The sequence below is a fragment of the Drosophila santomea genome, chromosome 3L, assembly GCF_016746245.2.
Source record: "Drosophila santomea strain STO CAGO 1482 chromosome 3L, Prin_Dsan_1.1, whole genome shotgun sequence".
Taxonomy (NCBI): domain Eukaryota; kingdom Metazoa; phylum Arthropoda; class Insecta; order Diptera; family Drosophilidae; genus Drosophila; species Drosophila santomea.
Window position 1 is genome coordinate 16,778,879 of NC_053018.2, and position 18,743 is coordinate 16,797,621.

General features: G+C 42.5%; 1 protein-coding gene across 1 annotated transcript; it reads right to left on the bottom strand.

Annotated features, from left to right (window-relative positions):
- Positions 1–2,290: 2,290 nt before the first annotated feature.
- Positions 2,291–17,852, bottom strand: LOC120449849. The gene is made up of 2 exons (XM_039632508.2): positions 17,779–17,852; positions 2,291–8,226 (listed from the first exon to the last, which is right to left on the bottom strand). The coding sequence occupies exon 2, from the start codon at positions 8,210–8,212 to the stop codon at positions 4,241–4,243; it is 3,972 nt and encodes a 1,323-aa protein (XP_039488442.2). The 5' UTR covers positions 8,213–8,226; positions 17,779–17,852; the 3' UTR covers positions 2,291–4,240.
- Between the last annotated feature and the right edge of the window lie 891 nt (positions 17,853–18,743).

Genomic DNA, 18,743 nt, shown 5'->3' on the forward strand with positions numbered 1-18,743 from the left:
TAAAGGAGGAAAGTCACAGGAGAGTTAAGTGGAGCCCCTCGTCAAGCGAATAACACAGTTTTAAATTTATTTATATGTATTTGTATATATATTCAATATAATCAATTTAAAACACATACAATTTTGATAAATGCTCACTTACAATGAAATGAAAAATGTTTGCTTCTCCACCGTTTTTGATTCTTTGCTCTTTCACATTTCATATTTCACATATAATATAAATTATTTTGTTCGATTTTCCATCATATCTTCTTTAATTTTACTCACACATAGTTTTACATAATAACAAAGTAAAATTGTTTAGGTTTAAGTAATATATATATATATATATCGATATATAAGTGTATATATCTCATACATTTGCCAATTGCTAAATAAATGTTATTTTCTTGGGTTTTCTTTTTATATTAAATTTAAATTTAATTTTGTTTGATTTTTTGCTCGTGGCTTTTGATTTGCGCTCTCACGTCTGTGTGTTGCATTTATCTCCATTTTCTTCTCTTGTTTCAACTTCAACTTCAACATCAATTAATTAATAATTTTTCAATGCATTTTGGTTGCTTTGACTTAAGCCTACAACTAAAATATTTATAAAGAAAGTAATTTTTGATTTTTGTTGATTTTTCTTGTTTTCTTGCTTAGCGCTATTAAAATTGTATTTTTGATTTTCTTGTGGTTTTTGCATTTTGCAGCGTGACCCTACCGAAGGTCATACAAAATTTTGATTTATGCTCAAGGTACGTTGCAAGTTGTTTTTGGGTTTTGTGTTGTAAAATTTATTTAGCTTTAGATTAAGAAAACATATCCTTGTCAATTTTTGTTTTTAGTTTGTGCGCTCTGCCGAGTGGGGGTTGCAGTCATGCCGAAATGTAAGAAAATAAAAATAATGGTGAACCATTGCCAAAAACCCGAGTCCAACGGAAACAAAGAATTTGCATGGGGTGGCTGCCAAATCACCCTTGGCACTTGCCATTTTTTCTCTCCTCTTTTCTTCTTTTCATTTTATTTTTATATAAATTGCAATTTTTCCAGTTCACTTTTAAACATGCAAATAGCGGCGGTCACCCTTAAATCGATGCAAATGCACCATGGGGTAGCGCTGCCTTTGGTCATTTGCACAATTGTTTGCGCCCTTCAAAAATTCCGGGCGGCAGATTTTCCCAAATTGCCATAAAAATTCAATAGAAAACATTTCGGGGAAAATCGCGGAAAAATGTATATATTTATGAAATTTGCCTACCATCCCCTGGCCAACCGGGGGGTTGTTGCCCGAGTCAATCTTTAATTGCACTGCAGGAAAGTCCGCATTCGGCAGTCGGAAAAGTATCGAATATCTGGCCGTAATCAATGGAAAGAAATTTGCATGGACACGTGACAAATAATTAACTGCCAAAACTGGCGAGATTCGCGTCCCACAGGGTGGCTGCATTAAATCAATAACCATGGCAATATCGATTTGGATTCCGGCTTAGGAACTTTTTTTTTTTTGAAAACTCGAACAACTGCAGCTGCTGACCCGACCCTCCAACTTGACCCTCACATGACCATGCTGGGTTTTTGTTATCGTACTTTTCGGTGCTCGGTTTTTTCCAACGGAATATAGCCATTCATACAGATGTATTTTTTAATGCAAACATTCTAATCAGGGGGTTGGTCAAGGCCTGACCCAAAGCCGGAAACAGTTTCACTTATTATGTTTTCTTTTTTTATATTTTCCAATTTTTTATGAGGGTGCTGTTCTCGGTTGCATTTAAAAGAGAGAGGAAGGAATGGGAAGGCAGCTGCTTGTGAGTTTTTTAAAATGATTAACAAGTCGCAGATAGGCTCTCAAGCCATTGTTGACAAATTGAATCAAATGGCAATTTAATAATTGAAGTCGCCAAGGCGTTGGACCAGCATATCACACCCCGGAAAATGAAGGTCCCCTATGGGAACGTTTTCCAAAATATAAAACGAAACAAAGGAGAGGGTCTTCCCCTATCGGCGACAACTTCGCAGGCGATAAGTTCAAGATACAGATTTTTTAAGACCTTGGACTCGAGGCCGGCACACTTCAATCAGGGTTATAAAAAAGTACATGCGATGGCTTACAAATTGGGATATCAGAAATCAACATCGAAATAATAAAAGAAACTCAAGTTTAACAAATATAAATTGCATGACATTTATTCGATACATATGTACACAGTTAAAGTAAGATATAAGAACTAAGAAATAAGTGAAATGTAAAATAAAATGTTTCTTTACGATCTATATATTTGTAGAATTTCATTTCGATTTTGGAGTTTTAATTCAAATTTTTGGTGCTGTGGACTCGGCGAAGTATTTGCTAAAAGGCACGCAGCATTTTAAAAAACACACGTTTTTAAAAGAGGAAATTTTGAATATAGCAAATAGTTCTTCGCCGACCCAAATTCTTCACGGATCATTCAACTCATTTCGGGCAACTCTTCTCGCCAAAGAACAAATTCTTAAACACTAAAAAATAATCTGCGAGAATCGTCACCCAAAACTGAAGAGTTGATGGATCTGTTTTGGCTTCCTGTTTAATATTTAAAACTATTTTTATCTTAACCGTTTGACTAGAATGGTTTGGTTTTCGTTTATGCGACTAGTTCTTGTCTTTGGAATGTTTTAACTTAGAATGCATAATGGATAAATAAATCATAGGATATATATTAGAATAAAGTATTATTATTAAAGAATAAAGTAAAGTGTAATTCTGTTTGAGGTAAAGTCTTGTAACTACATGAAATTAGATTTAGCTTGAAGGGTTTCAATGGTTTCAATCGTAGATTTTCTTTATAAATTCATTTTATTTAAATTATTGTTTTCAAGTCCGTCTGAGGTAGCATTCTTGTTATCTTTTTAACGTTTCATAATATATTTAATTTATTATTATGGTAATATTTTACTTGCGTATGCTTTTGGTTTTTGGTTTTTTGTTTCTCTAAATATGTTTGTATAAAAAAGTACTAATGGTCATTGTACTTTTGCCCTGAGTTGTTTAAATGTTCTTAAATTTTACCTTCTGGCGTTGGTTTCCCCTTCATCTATCTGACTACCCAAAATCTGAACTTTCATGGTGTTATCTTTAACAACTTTATATGTACACATTGTGCGCTGGAATTATTATGCTTTAGTGAAGACATTTCCTTGGATATAACTTGGTTCAGATACGGCTAATGTAAGAGTGTGTTCTAGGGGATATTTAAAGGAAGTGAAGCTCTCCAGGGCCATTGTTTAAAAACATCCTAAAAGTGTAGTCTTCGCTATAAGGGTTTTCATTTTGATTTTGATTTTGAGCAATTTGTTTGTGCTGAAGCTTTACCATAGCATTTTTAATACGCCATATATATGTTTCGATCCCCGCGACCGATTAGTCCTAATCTAAGCACGACAAACCCACCTCATATCTAGTTGAGAAATGTATAATTGTAATTTTGATTTTATGCCGCTACTACGATATATATTCCTTCTAAGTGGTATATATGGTACTTCCTTGAATGGGTATGGACCCTCCACTCTCTGCCTTCCCCTCGCCTAATCTATGTACGTATTTAGATTCCTCTGACCATCTCCTCCCCTCTTCTCTCATCTTCTGCAACTCGTTTGCGATAGATTACTATTACGCATAGGAACTTTGATAGTTAATCACTAGAGATATATGTATGTTATAGGTTGCGGTATGTTATGGTTAATGCTCTGTCATGCGTCTATCAAAATATATATATATTTATGTATATATCTTATTTTGATGATTAGCACAGTGCTGCCAGCTGAAACGGACTTGTTCTTCTTGTGTTTTATAGGCTGTAGATTTGATCAGCGCCATGTTGGACATGGTCGAATTTTGGGCTCGATTTTGGGCTTAGATATTGATCGATTGTTGTGTTATGGATTTTGTATATATTTAAGATTAATAATGAGCTCAACTAATATGCGCACTCAGTCTTTTGTAGTTCCACTATTTTGTCTTTTTCAAGTTCCTAACTTCGTTTGCTTAACTATTTAGTGGGGGGTGTGGGAGTTCCTGGGATCGGAACACTCATGGATTTGCTTTCATCTTAAAAACGCTGAAAGTACTTAGCATATCTTGGAGTTTAAGACAGACATTGATTTAAAAGAGCAAAAGTTTCTTTAGAGTGTCCCAATCCCGTGACTTTGTGGGGCTTCTTTGTTTTGGTTTCTATGGGTTGAACTTACGCTGGCAACACTATACCTGTTGCATGTGGCACCTTTAGGCAGGTGTTAGCCGGAAGCTGAGCGTGGCCGACTCCGAAGCGCGAACGCGGACGGGCAGGTACACCAGGGCAGGTGCGAACTGCATCTCGGAGTCCGCGTCGGCGGGCTGCAGGTGGAAGGCCTGCATCTGATATGCTTCCTCTGCCCCATCCGGCTGGGCATAGCTGGCCGGCTTGCCAGTGCCGTTGGCCAAATCCCCGCAGCCCTCAAAGGGCGAGGTGGCCGCCGACCGATGGCCGCCGGTTGTGCTGCCCAGTGCGTTTGGCGTCGTTGGTGGCTTGGAGGTGGATCGACGGCGTTGAATCTTGGGCGAAGTTGAGCTGGTTGCCTTTGGAGAGGAGGCGGGAGGAGATCCTGCCCCAGTTGAGGGCGAACGAGATGCGACCTTTGGCGCTGAGGTGCTGAGATTGGTGGGCTCCAGGATGGGCTCTGTTTCCTCGGACTTGCTAGGCGGAGGTGCCACCACGGATTTGTTGGACTTACTGCGTGATTTACCCGAACTTCTAGTGGGTTGTGGTGGCGGCGTCTCCATGGGCAACTCCATGCCCTCACCGCCGTTGTTGAGCAGAGCATGCGATCGCTCGTGGATGAACAAGAAGGCGTAGTAGGGCGTGGTGAAGGGACACAGTGAGCACTGGTACTCCTTGAACCTGGCCGCCTGTTCGCCAAACATTGCGGGCAATGGAAGCGGCGGCATCTTGGGCATCTGCTGCTGTTGCATTTGGCCAAAGAGATGCTGGGCATTGAGATTTTGCAGTGCCTGGGCGAGATTGGGAGCGGTATTTCCGGCTCCGGCACCCGCTGCTCCTGGGTTGCTGCCACTTCCGTTGGGAATCTTGAGCGTGGGACTGTTGGGCTTGCTGCGCGTCGAGGATTGGGTAGTTTCCATTTCCCGGAGGCGTTCCACGCCGGCGGTTCCGTGTTCGTTCATCAGATGCGATCGCAGCCACTTGAAGCTGCGGAATTGGCGAGAGCAGAGTGGGCACACCTCGTGGGCAGAGTTGGATGAACTGCCGCCACTGCCCTCCACTGTGGGTGGTGAGACATTGAGGTCCTGATCCTGCTGCGCTTGCGATGGCTGTGATGCTGATGCTGCTGCTGCGGCGGCTGCGTCCAGTTTGACTCCATTCTGACCCCTTGGTTGTGGCAGTGGGGATCCCTCCTCGATGATGCCATGGGTGTTGTGCTTGTGCACGCGCAGGAAGTACTTGCTGCAGAGCTCCTTGTTGCATATGTTGCACACCACGCCACCGATCTGGGCGCCATTCTCGATCTCGATGCCGTGCATCCGCTGCATGTGGGTCTTCATGAAGTACTTGTTGCACAGCTCCTTGTTGCAAATCTCACAGTAGCTGCTCGTGGGTGTTAGGGTATAAGGTGGACGATTTCCAGCGGGAGCGGTTGGGGTTCCGGGTCCGCCCGCTGACGGCGCCACTGGGCGTTCGGGTGTGAAGAAACCATCGCGCAGCGGACTTCCGCTCAGCCCTCCGTTTCTGCCCAAGTGCACCTCGGCGATATGTTGCTTGAATTCCTGGGGTGTGGCAAAGTCACGATCACACTGCTGGCAGCGCAGATCACAACCTGGCGGGGATCTGGCACCCGGAGCCGGCGGAGTATGCGGATTTCCCTGGGCATGGTACAGACTGGCCATGGGATGTGGGCCCTGCTGATCGGGCAGTGGAATCGGTATGGGCATGGGCAGTTGCATCTGGCCAGCATGCTCGGTCATCAAGTGAGCCCTCAAGGTATACTGATTCTCCTGCTCCTGGCCACACAGATGACAGGGTAGCGGGCGTTTGCCATTGATGTCGTTCAGTTGCTGCAACATGGACTGCAGCTTCTGCAGATTCTGCAGGCCCACCACCGAACCATTCAGCTTATCCTCGTCGTATCCCTCCGGCGGTGTCTGTCCCTGCTCCAACTTGATCCTCTTACTGGGCTGCTCTGACTCCGTTTCCGCATCCGGTTCGCGTTCCTGCTCCTGCTGATCCATAGTGGCTGCTGCTGCCTTGGCCAGCATCAGATTGAGTGGCATAAAGGGCCAAGCACTCGCCATCTGGGCTTCATCCTTGCCACCTGGTTGTAGAGCCAAGTCTTCGGGTGGCACAAACAGACCGTGGCGCTTCCACTTGTGAGTGCGTAGGAAGTACCGATTGGCATACTCGCGGTAGCACAGCTCGCAGAAGAAGTCGGGAAACTGGACGCCCAGGCGACGTAGCTTGTCCGGATTGAAGTTCGAGTCCTTCGCCTGCTGCTGCAGATGGGAGGGCAACTTTCGTGGCGGCGGCACAAAGCTCAGCTCCTCCTGCTCCAGGGTGAAGTCTTCGCGGAAACCCTCGGGCAATTGATACGGCTTGATCTCCGCTTCCTGTGACATTTCCTGCTTTATAGTCGGCTGTGGTGGCTCGTTGGGACTTCCCCTGTGCGATTGCGATTGCATGGGTGCCTGGGAGTTGGGTGAAACTTGGGCCACTGGTGGTGCCTCATGCTGCTTGGCCCGGTGGCGACGCATGGCGAATATGTTGGTGAAACGCTTGGAACAGATGTCGCAGTGCACTGAGGCCACGGGATTCGATGCTCCGCCAGCTGGTGTGGGATCCTGTTTCGGCACTTGGGCCTCCCGTTGCAGCTGGAACATTTGGCTCATGGAACTCATGCTGGGATTGGGGTGACCACTGTTATTGTTGTTACTGCTGGTGATGCTATTGTTGTTGTTATTGTGGTGACTGGAGGAGTTGCTGGTGCTGGATTCGCCCACGGGATCGAAGATGCCGTGCTTGTTGGCCTTGTGCGTCTTGAGAAAGTACTTGTTGCAGAACTCCTTGTTGCACAGCTCGCAGTAGGCCTCGGGATTGAAGATCCTCAGTGGAGGGCGGTTCAGGCCATCCACGCCTGGAAACCCGGACATGCCGAGCAGTGGCAGGTAGCCAGCTGGTCCCAAGGCTGCCTCTGGTGGAAAGGGAAAGGCAGGCGGCATTTGCGGCCCGTGTGGGTGGTGCTGCGCCTGCATGGCCTGGAACCAGTGCTCCTGCTCCCGCTCCAAGTCCTTGCCATGACCATTGGTGAGGTCGTGCTGCAGATTCTGCTCCTGCTGCGGACTGGGTATGTCGGCGCGCTCCAGCTTCACCTTGATGGAGGCCAGGAAGTCAGCGGGATCCTGATCGCCGGACCTTTCCTCGCCGTGATCCTGCAGCATGTGCAGGCTCAACTTGAACTCGGTCTCGAAACTCTCGCCGCACTGCTTGCAGTAAGTGTGGTATGGGTTCTCGCGCTGCTTGGTGGATTCTGATATGTCTGCCATGGCTTCCGCTTCCGTTTCCTCTCCCGTTTCCGGTTGCCCCTCTGCTTGTTTCTGGTGCTGCAGCATTTCGAAGGTCTCCTTTAGCTGCTCAATCGACTTGGGAAGGAACATCTTCGACAACTTCTCCTCGAAGTCCAAGGTGGAGGAGTCTGCATTCTTTTGACCCACTTCACCAGTGGGTTCTCCACTCAAATTGAGAGCTTCCAAGCGACTGGGATTGTGCTGCTTGCGTCGCTTCTTGGCCGCATCACTCAGGGCCTCCAGGATCTGCAGCTGCATGGCTGCCGCCATGGTGGCCATGTTGGCATCGCCAGCCTCCTCCTCCGCATCCACATCCTTGCGCCCATCCTCCGCCGCCTCCTCCAATTGGTCCGCCTCATTTGCTCCGCTTCCCGCTGGCTTCGGCTCCAGTTCCAGCTCCATTGCCGGCACCAAATGGGCGACGGGTGAAGAGCTGTCCACTCCTCCTGCTCCTGTTGCTCCTCTGGTTGTGGCTGACGTGGCTGTGGGTGTTGCTCCTGCGGCTTCATGTGGATTGTTGCTGTTGTCGCCGCTGGTGTGGTTGTTCCTGTTCGTGTTGAGTGTCGATGAGTTGGAGACGTCGGAGAGAGCAGTGTCCTCGCTGCTCAGATCTGGCGGTGGGGTGGCATATATGGATGCAGCCATTTTGGATGATATTACTGCGGGGCAGGGGAAGAAGATGGAGAGGGAGAAACATTGTAGTGGAGAACTTTTTAATTGAAGTCGAAGCCATGCTAGCGGGTGGTCTTTTCGATAAGGAATGGGACAAGAGTTATTTATGTGCATGTATGTAATATAGTCACCATATGCGATGGATTAAAGAAATCCTTAAGTAACTAAAGAAACAGTTTCAAACAATAAGGAAAAGTTAATAAACAACGGAAGAGTTCTAAACCCATTTCAACAGTTTTGTTAATGGTAAGGAAAGTGATTTATTTTTAATTGGCAATCAAGACTTATACATTTTCCCTAAATGTTCCTTTGAATAAGTTCAACTAAATGTAATAATCTTTTTAACAACAGGACACAGTAACCAATTCCTTTTCGCTACCAAATCCACTTATTCACAAGTCCCTTTATTCTTTTCCAGTGTATGTACATAACGAATGAACTGAGGCTTAGATCGCATTACTTTTGCAAAGAGAAAAAACGTAAAAAGAACGCAGAATATTTGGTGAAGGATTCCATTCAATTTTAGTTTGGCTTCAACTGAATGCCACTCAAATATTTCTTCTGCACACACACACGCACACACAATCGCCTAAGCCCGCACACACACGCAGAATATTTGTGTCTCATTTCCGTATGCGCTTAATTTCATTTTTCTGCTTCTGTCCGCCTCCTGCTGCCTCTTCTCCATAATCATTATTCCCACCCACAATGCCCCACCATCACCCACCTCCCACCTCCCATACTATTTTGCTGTGGCTACACTTTTTCATTTTTGTGCAAATTCTATGAAAAATTTTTCCATTATATATATATACATATGTATAGCTTACACATAGGGGGAAAGGAAACTTTTTTCCTTTTTGTTTGTTTACTATGAGCCCCAGCTGCCACCCACTAACACACATACACACAACCCCATTGTGGCGCACACGAAAATTTATACAAAGTCATCCGATTTAAGGAATACAAATTTTGCTTATTTTCTTGTGACCGAGTATGTGTGTGTGGGTGTGTTGCTGTATGTTGGTGTGTGTGCTTGTGTGCCGCACACAGAAAACTTTTTGCGCCTGCCAACCACACGGACACACACGCACACAGACACTCAGCGATTTGCCACCCACTTTTCGCCCCCCGGCCAACACCATCACTTGAGTCAAGCATAAAACTTATAAAAATTTTCTTCAACATGACTTGGTAAAATAAATTTGATTCTCAAGAAAAGCAAAAAGGAAAATAGGAAGGAAGATGGGAAAGTGAGGGGGAAAATGCCTGGCAACAGGGAGGCAAAAATAGGCGGAGATACACACAGAGACAAATTTATGAGACACTAAGTGAAATTATCAATAATTAATGTGCATTTCCAATACATAAGAATAATATATAATTATGAACAAATAAATTGATTGAAGGAATTAAATAAAATGAAATATACTTTTTAAGTCTTCTAAGAAACAAACTATAAATGAAGAGATATAATGTTCAATAATAATATTCTTTTAATTGTTTAAGTATGCCAAAATTCTTGTACCGTTTAAGAGTACATTAAGAAATGACTTGAACTTCTTTCAGTGCATGAAAAAATTTCGAAATAAACCGAAAATTCTTTTTCCTATTTGAGCTCAGGCAGAAAGGAGAAACCGAAGGAGGCGCAGTCAAAGGATAGGGGGAAATAAGTTTGATGGGTTGGGGGGAGGGAGGCAGGCGGAGGGCAGGAAAAAGAAAGAAAAATATTCTCAACTATGCTGCAGACATAAATTAAGTTTCCATGGTTGGAAATTGGTTCTCCAGCTACATGTTGTCGTTGTAGTTGTAGTTGTTGTTGACTTTGCTTTTATACAATTTCTTCAGGCCGAAACCCCCCTCCCCCCTCCCCCGTTCCCCATCCCCCGATCCCTTTTAACCCCCCATGACCCCGGACCTGCCACTTTGAGGAGTTAAGCAAAAATGCCTGCCAGGATGTGCGCATTTCTCTTCAGTATCTTTGTGGGCTGGTGTGTGTGGGCAGCAGCACTCGCTTGTGTTTCGACTGGGATTTTTATAAAGCCTAAGGTAGTTTGATGTTATTTTATTTGATTTTTTTCGCCTGCCTGCCCGCCTTATATCCATCTCTTCGTGCCAGGCGGAGGATGCCCAAGAAAAATGTTCGAAATGAAAATGCCAACAGAGTGTAAACAAAACCATATACTCCTCGACTAGGTATTTATGCTTGTATGTATATGACGAGTGTGGGTGTGTGCACTGTATATTTTGAGACTTCGCCAGAGAAGCGGCTAATTTGGCAAACCAACATATCAACCAAGTTGCGAAGGAAGCAGGGGCTGAAGGATTCGGAACATAATCTTGACACAGGCCAAGGGAAAACCAATAACGTCGGATTGGTTTTGGTCCTGGCAAAGATATTTGATGGAATTTCAGAGGTAATTCCAAGTGGAGTGCCAAAAGGTGGCAAGTTGAAGCACTGAAACGGGAAGCATAATCTTATAGATACCTTGAAGAATATACTATTAAGCTAAATGATTTAAATAATTCAAAACTGGAATTGGAGAATTTTTGAAAGTACTTTCAGCACTTTTATGTTATTTTCCAATAAGATTTATAAGATAGGGAACATTAGGGAATTCCCTGATCAGCTATTTACTTTAATGGGATCACTTAACAATAACACAATAACACATCACAATAGTATAACAATTCCACCTACTCATTAAGTATGTTTTTTAAAGATCCGATTTTTAAAAGATCCTCAATACTGTATCGTTGGATTTTCTTATTGTCACTGTAATAAAAGTTTACCGAGCATTTTAAAAAATTATTTTTTCGATCGGTGATCTCGAGATGCTCTCTTTATATTCGCGTTGTGCAAGTCGCTTTTGCGCATGCGCACTTTGTGTTTCAGAACTCTTTGGCGTGTGTCGGGATCGTGTCCTGCCAAGTGGGTTGCTCGTTGTCAACTGCCGCATGACGCAGCGGAATAACAAAAAATATCGGCTATCAATTGCCAGTTGCCGGTTGAAAATCAAAACAGCAAATAGCAATGATACTAAAATCCCGGCGACACACACAGGCCTAACCCTCCATATCGCTTAATGCGCGAGCACACACACACACACACATAGTGGGCCCCTACCCATATCACGGAAAAAACCTCAATAAAACACCCCAAAATATCAAAAATCATAGAATTTCCCTTAAAAAAATCCATAGAGCGACAACTGAGCAGCGCTGCCCGGAAAACCATTATTGCTCCGCCCCTTTTCGTTTTCGTTTTCCTCCTCTCTTTTTTTTTCTTTTTTGAAATTTTCAGTAACCACCACAACTACAACTACAACTACGACTACAAAAGAAAGGGACGGCGGCACACGAATGAGCAACAACCGCGCAACTTGGAAGGTTTTCCCCCGATATTATTGTTGTCGTGCCAATTTATCATTGTTCGATAGGATTTTCAATTTGTTTTTCCTACTGCAGAAGTTCGTGTGCCACCGTCGTTGTTATTGGTGTTCCGGCAGTTATATTTTTGTTATTTTAATTTATGCGCTCCCAATGAAAAGAGTCACATTTTCTTTTGGTTTCTTTGAAGTTCCTGTAACAAAGGCTGAAACTTCTTGACTTGGGTAGTCAGGAATCGAATAAATATTTTCCAAAAGGGTTTTGGGGGTTGTTCAATGTTCTCTAATGTTGAAATTGGCTAATTGAAAGGCTTCTGCGGACTAAGAATGGATCAGAATCTCCACCCAGGTAAGTAGTTCCTTTTTAATCCTTTTTAGGGATAACTGACGAAGGATTTTTGTAATAGTCTTTTAATAACATGATTACCTAAACGTATTGTAGGGAACTCTTTGGAAAGGCACTTTAGATGTGAAACGCGTTGTAAATTCCCATGACAAAAGATGTTGGGTAAAACAGTTTCTATTCAGGAAAGCAATGAAATACAACTCAAATCTTTCAAAAAGAAAATCAAGAAAATAAAAGTTGGGAAAGTGGTGATTTACATTTATTGTTCTTTTTTAGTATTAAAGATATGGGTGTTGAAGCTTTTAATTGATTGTCGATTATCTTTTCTAAGTCACAAAAAAATTGCATTGAGCTGCAAAAAATTCAGCTAACCCACTTCCATTTGAATTATTTATAATAATAATATCTACATAATAAAATATATTTAAAGACGTTGGTTCCAGTCTTCTACAGAGTTGAGGCAAATGGCCTACAGCTTGGAATTTGCCTACACTTGAAAGGACATAAGTGCATACGACTGTAGCCAATTTTGCCTAAGGAATAATAAAGAAGCATACAAATAAATAACTTGTGATGAAGTCGGATTCGAATGTAATCCCCAAAGGGAATACGATTTTTTTCAGTGGAAATCTGAGTCACAAGCTATCCCCAGAGATACGGCTAGTGATTGTTTGCTTTGCCCAATTGACGGATTGACTTACAGATACTTGTGTATCGACGAAGGACATGTCTGCTGCAAGTGCATATGTGTGCGTGTGGGTCCAACCTTGGACACCCCTTTCTCATTTTCCCCTATCCTTGTGGCACTCGGCATTCAACACACATCAGAGGCCGAAAAAGTGAAAGTGACTTCTCCCGTTGCCCCAAACGTCCTGCGGTGTTCATCGGGATCTGCGCCTGCGCCATGAAGGTGACTCTCTTTTTTTTTTTTTGTTGGAGCAGCCGGCCATATGTGTACGAGTGTGGATGGAAAATCGCCGGTTGAACGAACCAGGCTCGCAAAGTAGTCGAACAGCAACAGTCGGAACGGAGCAGTTGGCAACTCATTGGTCGGCAGCTGAATCGAATCGAATCGGATCGGACCGCAAACCCCCCGGCCAGCCACTCGGCCTGGTCTGCAATGACCTGGTCGCCGCCGTGGTCGTGGTCAAGGTTTTTCCACTGACTTTCACTCTCACACATGTCCACTGTGACGTTGTCGGTGCCGGCACTTTCACTTTCGCCGTCACTCGACTGAAGGCACTAGCACGCACGCATCACCCGAAAAGAGGGGCTTCCCCTTTTTCGTAGGCGCATGTCCTTGCAGCGGGCGGAATGTAAACAAACCGCAAGTGGTGCGGACAAGTCATTATAGAATAAATTGCAATTGCCTGTAGTTTTATTATACCGAGCAATGCCAGTTTTTAACATATCTTTTATGTCCACCAATTAAACTAATTATTTAGTCTTACATTGCCGTTCCAACTCTTGTATATATGCGTTTGGATCCAATTAATCAAACTTTTGCTTAGAAACCATATGGGATAAATGGGATTGTGGAAAGGGAACCTTGACTCCGTCACCACTTTACTTTTCAATGTACAATTAACAACTCCGATTGTAAACCACTTTACGTCTTACATGCTCATAAGTACTTTTACATCAGAGTAGCTATAAATATACATACATATGTTCTCATATTTATGCATACTTGAAAATATGTTTAAAAGAAACATTTTATGTATACGTACATGCTTTTTTTTAGCCAGAAACTCAAATTAAATGGGTTGCATAGAGGCGTAGCACCCACCCAACTCGTTAGACACCATAATAGTAATTATTAAATTTAAATTCAAACTGGACCCAACCCACTTCGCACCCTTAGCCTAGCGTGTCCTGACGAAATGTCGCTTATGATTGATACGCCCTTTGAGCCCATATGCCACACTTACGCCTTCAAAAGCAGATCCTGACAGGACACCCCCGCCCAAGTGCGGTGTGGGGACTGCAATTAATATTTCTGATGAAAATCAAATTGAAATTATGCGTGGCCTCAAAAATGTAAATGGAAATGGGAATTATAACGAGTCGGGGGATTGGAAAATCAACCCTCAGCTCGGGGGTAATGATCTTTGTTAGTTTTCCTCTTTGTGCGGGGGAGGAATGTTTCAGAGGGGACGGGTTTTGGTGTCGCCTTTCCGCGGGAAATGTGTGCGACAAATTAGTTTGCTTGAAATGCGCGTTACTTTAATGTCCCTTTATTACAAAATCATTTATTCAGTGAGGGTTTTGAAAATTCAAATGTGTAAGGAGAGAATTAAAGGATGTGCTAATAAGCCTTTAAATTTTATATCCATTTCAAGTAGCAACCAACGAACCATCATTGCACAAAAAAAGTTAAGGCAATTAGAATTAAATACTGCAGTAATCTATGCAATGTAATGACCAGCGCCATAACTGAAAAAGAAAACCGCCTCGATTCTTCCGAATTCGTAATCACATGAAATGCTAAAAATCAGAAGTGTGTCGAAACAATTTCCCAGAATTCCTATTTCTCTGAAGTATTAGCAGAAATCCTTTGCACACGGCCCTAAGGTAAACGACAGGAAAAAAAAAAAGGAAAAACATTGCCAGTTTCTAGGTGCTCAGCTCATTAGTAAGAAATCTCATTAGAAACCAATGAACGCGCAGGAAAAGCAAACAAACAACATGAATTCATGGGGTGCGGTGGGGAAAAGCGCGTAATGAGAGGCTTCGAAGGCCTCAAAATCGTTCACCGTTTGATATTTTTCCATCATTTTCACTTTCACATCTCCATGGCGCATGGGCCGCGAAGTGAAAAATTAATTTCCCCCAACCATTTTCTTTTCCTACACACACATACGCACACAAAACCTATTTTCCGACCAACCGAAAAGCGAAAAGCCAACAAAAACTATTTCCATCTCTGTCGGACACTAAAACTTTTTTCTATCAAATATTACTTTGTACAATAAACTAAATGCGTGTGTGTGTATGCGTTCCACCCCCTTGCGTATGTGTGCGTTTGTGTGTGATAAAATAAAAATACCAAAAATATGAAAAAACGAGGAAAATTAATAATGAAACTCAAACACATAGACAAGGACAAATGCTGTGCACACAAACCAGCCCAAGTGCGTATGTGTGGGTGGAAAATGGCTAGAAGGGATAGGGGAGAGGGGATAGGGGTTATAATAGTCATGTTTATAATAAGGCAAGTGTTTTCCTTGGCTCTAATGAGACTGATACTGTATTCCTTATCAACTGCCCCATCGGCATGATGAACATTTGGCAGAAGCCACCCCCATAAGTATGCTGCAAAATATTTTGTAAGAAAAATCTATCGTCCGAGAACTTTTCACCAAAAAAGAAGAATACAAAAGCACAAAAATTCCATAAATTCTAGCTTCTGCCTCAAACACACTGGCACACACACAAAGTGACGGGGAGGGGGACGGGGAGAAGTTTGCAATTTTATCAGAAATACACACACCCACACAGCAAAGGGAAAACCGAACCACCCCGCGCCTTCCTTTTTGGCCCCTGAAGCGAGTTTATGAAACCATCAAATTATTTTCTTTTCCATTTCTGACACTCAAAAGAAACGGCAAATATACAGAAGGAGGGATGAAAGTGGGGTGGGGTGTAGTGGGTGGTGTGGGTGCTCTTCGGAGAAAGCGAGAAATGAAGGAAAAAAGGGAGAAAAAATTATTATTTTCCAGTTACAGTCGGCTTGGTCTCCATGGTGGCCCAGGCACATCCTTTACATTATTTTCCTGCTGCTGCTCAAAGTATTGCCATGTGGCCCCACCCCCTCTCCTCCACCGCCCTTAACCCATAATGCCTGCGGGTTACATTTCGCCCAGCTTGTATGTGTGTGGGTGGATGGGTTGATGGGTGTGTATGTGTGTGTGCAGCTACTTCGTCTTATTCGAGTACGAATTTTTATGAGAAAATGCCTGGTTGTGAGTGTGCTCGTGTGTGTGTGAGTTACTGGGCTGTATATCAAAATATTTAAAAGCAAATATAATATTGGGGAGGTGGGTGGCTCTAAGACTGTGTATGTGTGTGTTGGTGTGTGTGTGGGTGGGTGGGTGTGTTGGCCAAGCTGGAATTCGTGCAAAAGGCGTAATAGAAAAACACTTAAGCCAACCCCCATCCTCTGAGCCCTGCCAAATAACAAAATGTAAAAAAATCATTTATACATACAGATGTATACAAGTATATACTTATATTAATAATGAGCCGCAGCGCCAGCGCAAAGAGAAAATGAGAAAAAAGAAAAATATTCGCTTTGCGAGTGTGTGTCTGTGTGGAATTTATTGATTTTCAGCGAATAAATATTGCTGGAGGAGCACATGGCAAGTGACTTAATATCAGTCCGCTGGATATTTACAACAGACACATGCAAAACACATATCAATAGATATATCTTCATATGTTATTGAAATTGATTTGGCCTGCTGACGTCGCTGTATGCTATCGTTGAAATTTTTATATTTTTATTGTCAGTCGCATTAAAAATACTTAATCTCCGACGGCCCAGTTATTGCCTCTGCCATGTCATAAAAAGTGGGTGGTAACCTGGTAACCGGGGTGGGCATTTTAATCATGTCCATATCGAAAATTTTACTTTATCGCATCGCAGCCCAGAGCCGGGCATATTATTATTATTCTCGTCTCTGCTTTTACGTTATTAGCACCCGTAAGGGGACCTCGTGGCGTATGCTCGATGTGCGATAAAAGCGTGAGCTAATGAGACTTTTTAATAAATTGTCCCATTCCGGATGGCCTCGTTTTTAGTACAATTTTCATTATTAATAAAACTTTATGACACCTATATCAGGCATCGTGCACTTTTGTTTCATAAAAAAGAGAGAGAGCAGCAGACACCACACACACAAGTAAACCATTTATTATTCCAATTAAATTTACCAACTTCGTTGGACATTGTCTGTGTGTGCGTGTAAGTGCGTCATTATATCAGTCAAAAATCGCATCTATAATTTGGGGGCTATGCTTTTCGAACACAAAATGCTAGACATTGGTGAATATAAGGAAATCCTTAACTTAAATGCTTTTTAAAACCAATTTCCACAATATAGAATTCTTATAGGAAACGGAGTACAGTAAATCAACACCTATGGTCTGTGAAAATTTATTAATAATAACCATAAATTTAAAGTAAAGTTTTCCATAATCTAGAGTTGTATTCTTAAAAAAAGATTATAATTTCTGGCCATAAACCTATGGTATTCCTTAGATAATTTCATAGTTGTTTATGGTGCAGTTAAACTTAATAAAGGATGTATCAGATTGCAATTTAAGCATATGTAGTAAGTAGGAAATTAGAAATTGTAGAAATATTAAAGTTATTCAATTAAGTTATATTGCATTATTTAAAAACGAAATCTTAATGATTTTATTCAGAAGTTATTTGGTGTTCTATACATACATACATGCATATGGAGGGGTATATTAAGAGGAAAAGGATCAAATGCAGTCATTTAGTTTCCATATATCTTTATAATAAAATGTTTTTAGATTCTATTATCTTTAATATGGTACTTTTGAGCTGGAAATTAACGTTGACTGCACTCGGTATATGTGGGGGATTTGAAGCGTTCGGAAGCATTAAGCAAACACAGTTTTAATTTGCCAATTCAAATTTGTTTTGATTTCATTTTTTTCAAGCCAATTGTAATTTTGGTTTTTAGGTGGCCAATGCAAGCGGGCATAGTTCAATAATCTTACATCCGGTACACGGATTATGTTGGGTTACAGTTTTCGTAGCTGGGACTCACAATGTCTCTGGCCAGAGAGAGCATCTTTAATCCTAAGCGTAACGTTTTGCGATAATATGCGCGCAGCGAAAGAAAACTCCTTGAACAAGGCATGTTTTGGGCTAGTATCAAAATTTGTAATTATTTAATACTTAATTAGTTTGTTAGAGTTTAAAGCACTTATTGGGTTTTTTAGCACAGCGTTTATGCTTATAAAAATACAAAATAAGCTTGGTTATCCTTGATTTTATATGTTTGTGTTGCCACCACTTTTTGATTGTTATTGGCTTTCAAATCCTCGGGTTTTGTCACTTATTTCCAACACTTTGGACACACTAAATCGGCAGATTGCTATTTGCATTGGTTTGGCTTTCATTTGCTTCTCGTGAATTTGGATTGATTTTGTTGCAGCTGGAAACTTACAGAACTTGTACGGGGCGTTACACTTAATTGATCATGCCGACAAGTCCAAAACGACGCTGTGGTAGCCACCCGCGGCTACTTCTGCACCACGTACGCGTTTTCTGTAGACTGATTCGGCTTTTCAGTTTTCCCAATTGCCAGCCTGCCGCCAAAGGATGCAGTCACCCACACCCGCGCACTCCAATGAGAGCGAGAGCGCGCGAGAGAAACCACCCCCAGAGCCACCCCCAACCTCCAGCGGGCAACGCTCTGTTGCTATTTTGTTTACTTCTCGCCGCGGGGGCGTTCTACGGACTAAAAAGAGAAAAACCACACGGCCTAGTAAGGGACAGGGTGGTAGAGCTTGGCAAAACATGTGCTTGTCTTATTCACTAGCTACTTCTATTATTTGGCGCCCAACGTGGGGCATTTCAGTAGAAAGTTCATTTTGGTTCCTGCTACTTGGTCTTCTAAAATAATTTAAGTTTAGATGTTTTTTAAAAGTCTAAAGAATATAAGATATAAGCATAATATTGAATAGACAATATTAATACAACAAATTTTAAACAATTGTTCTAAACTCA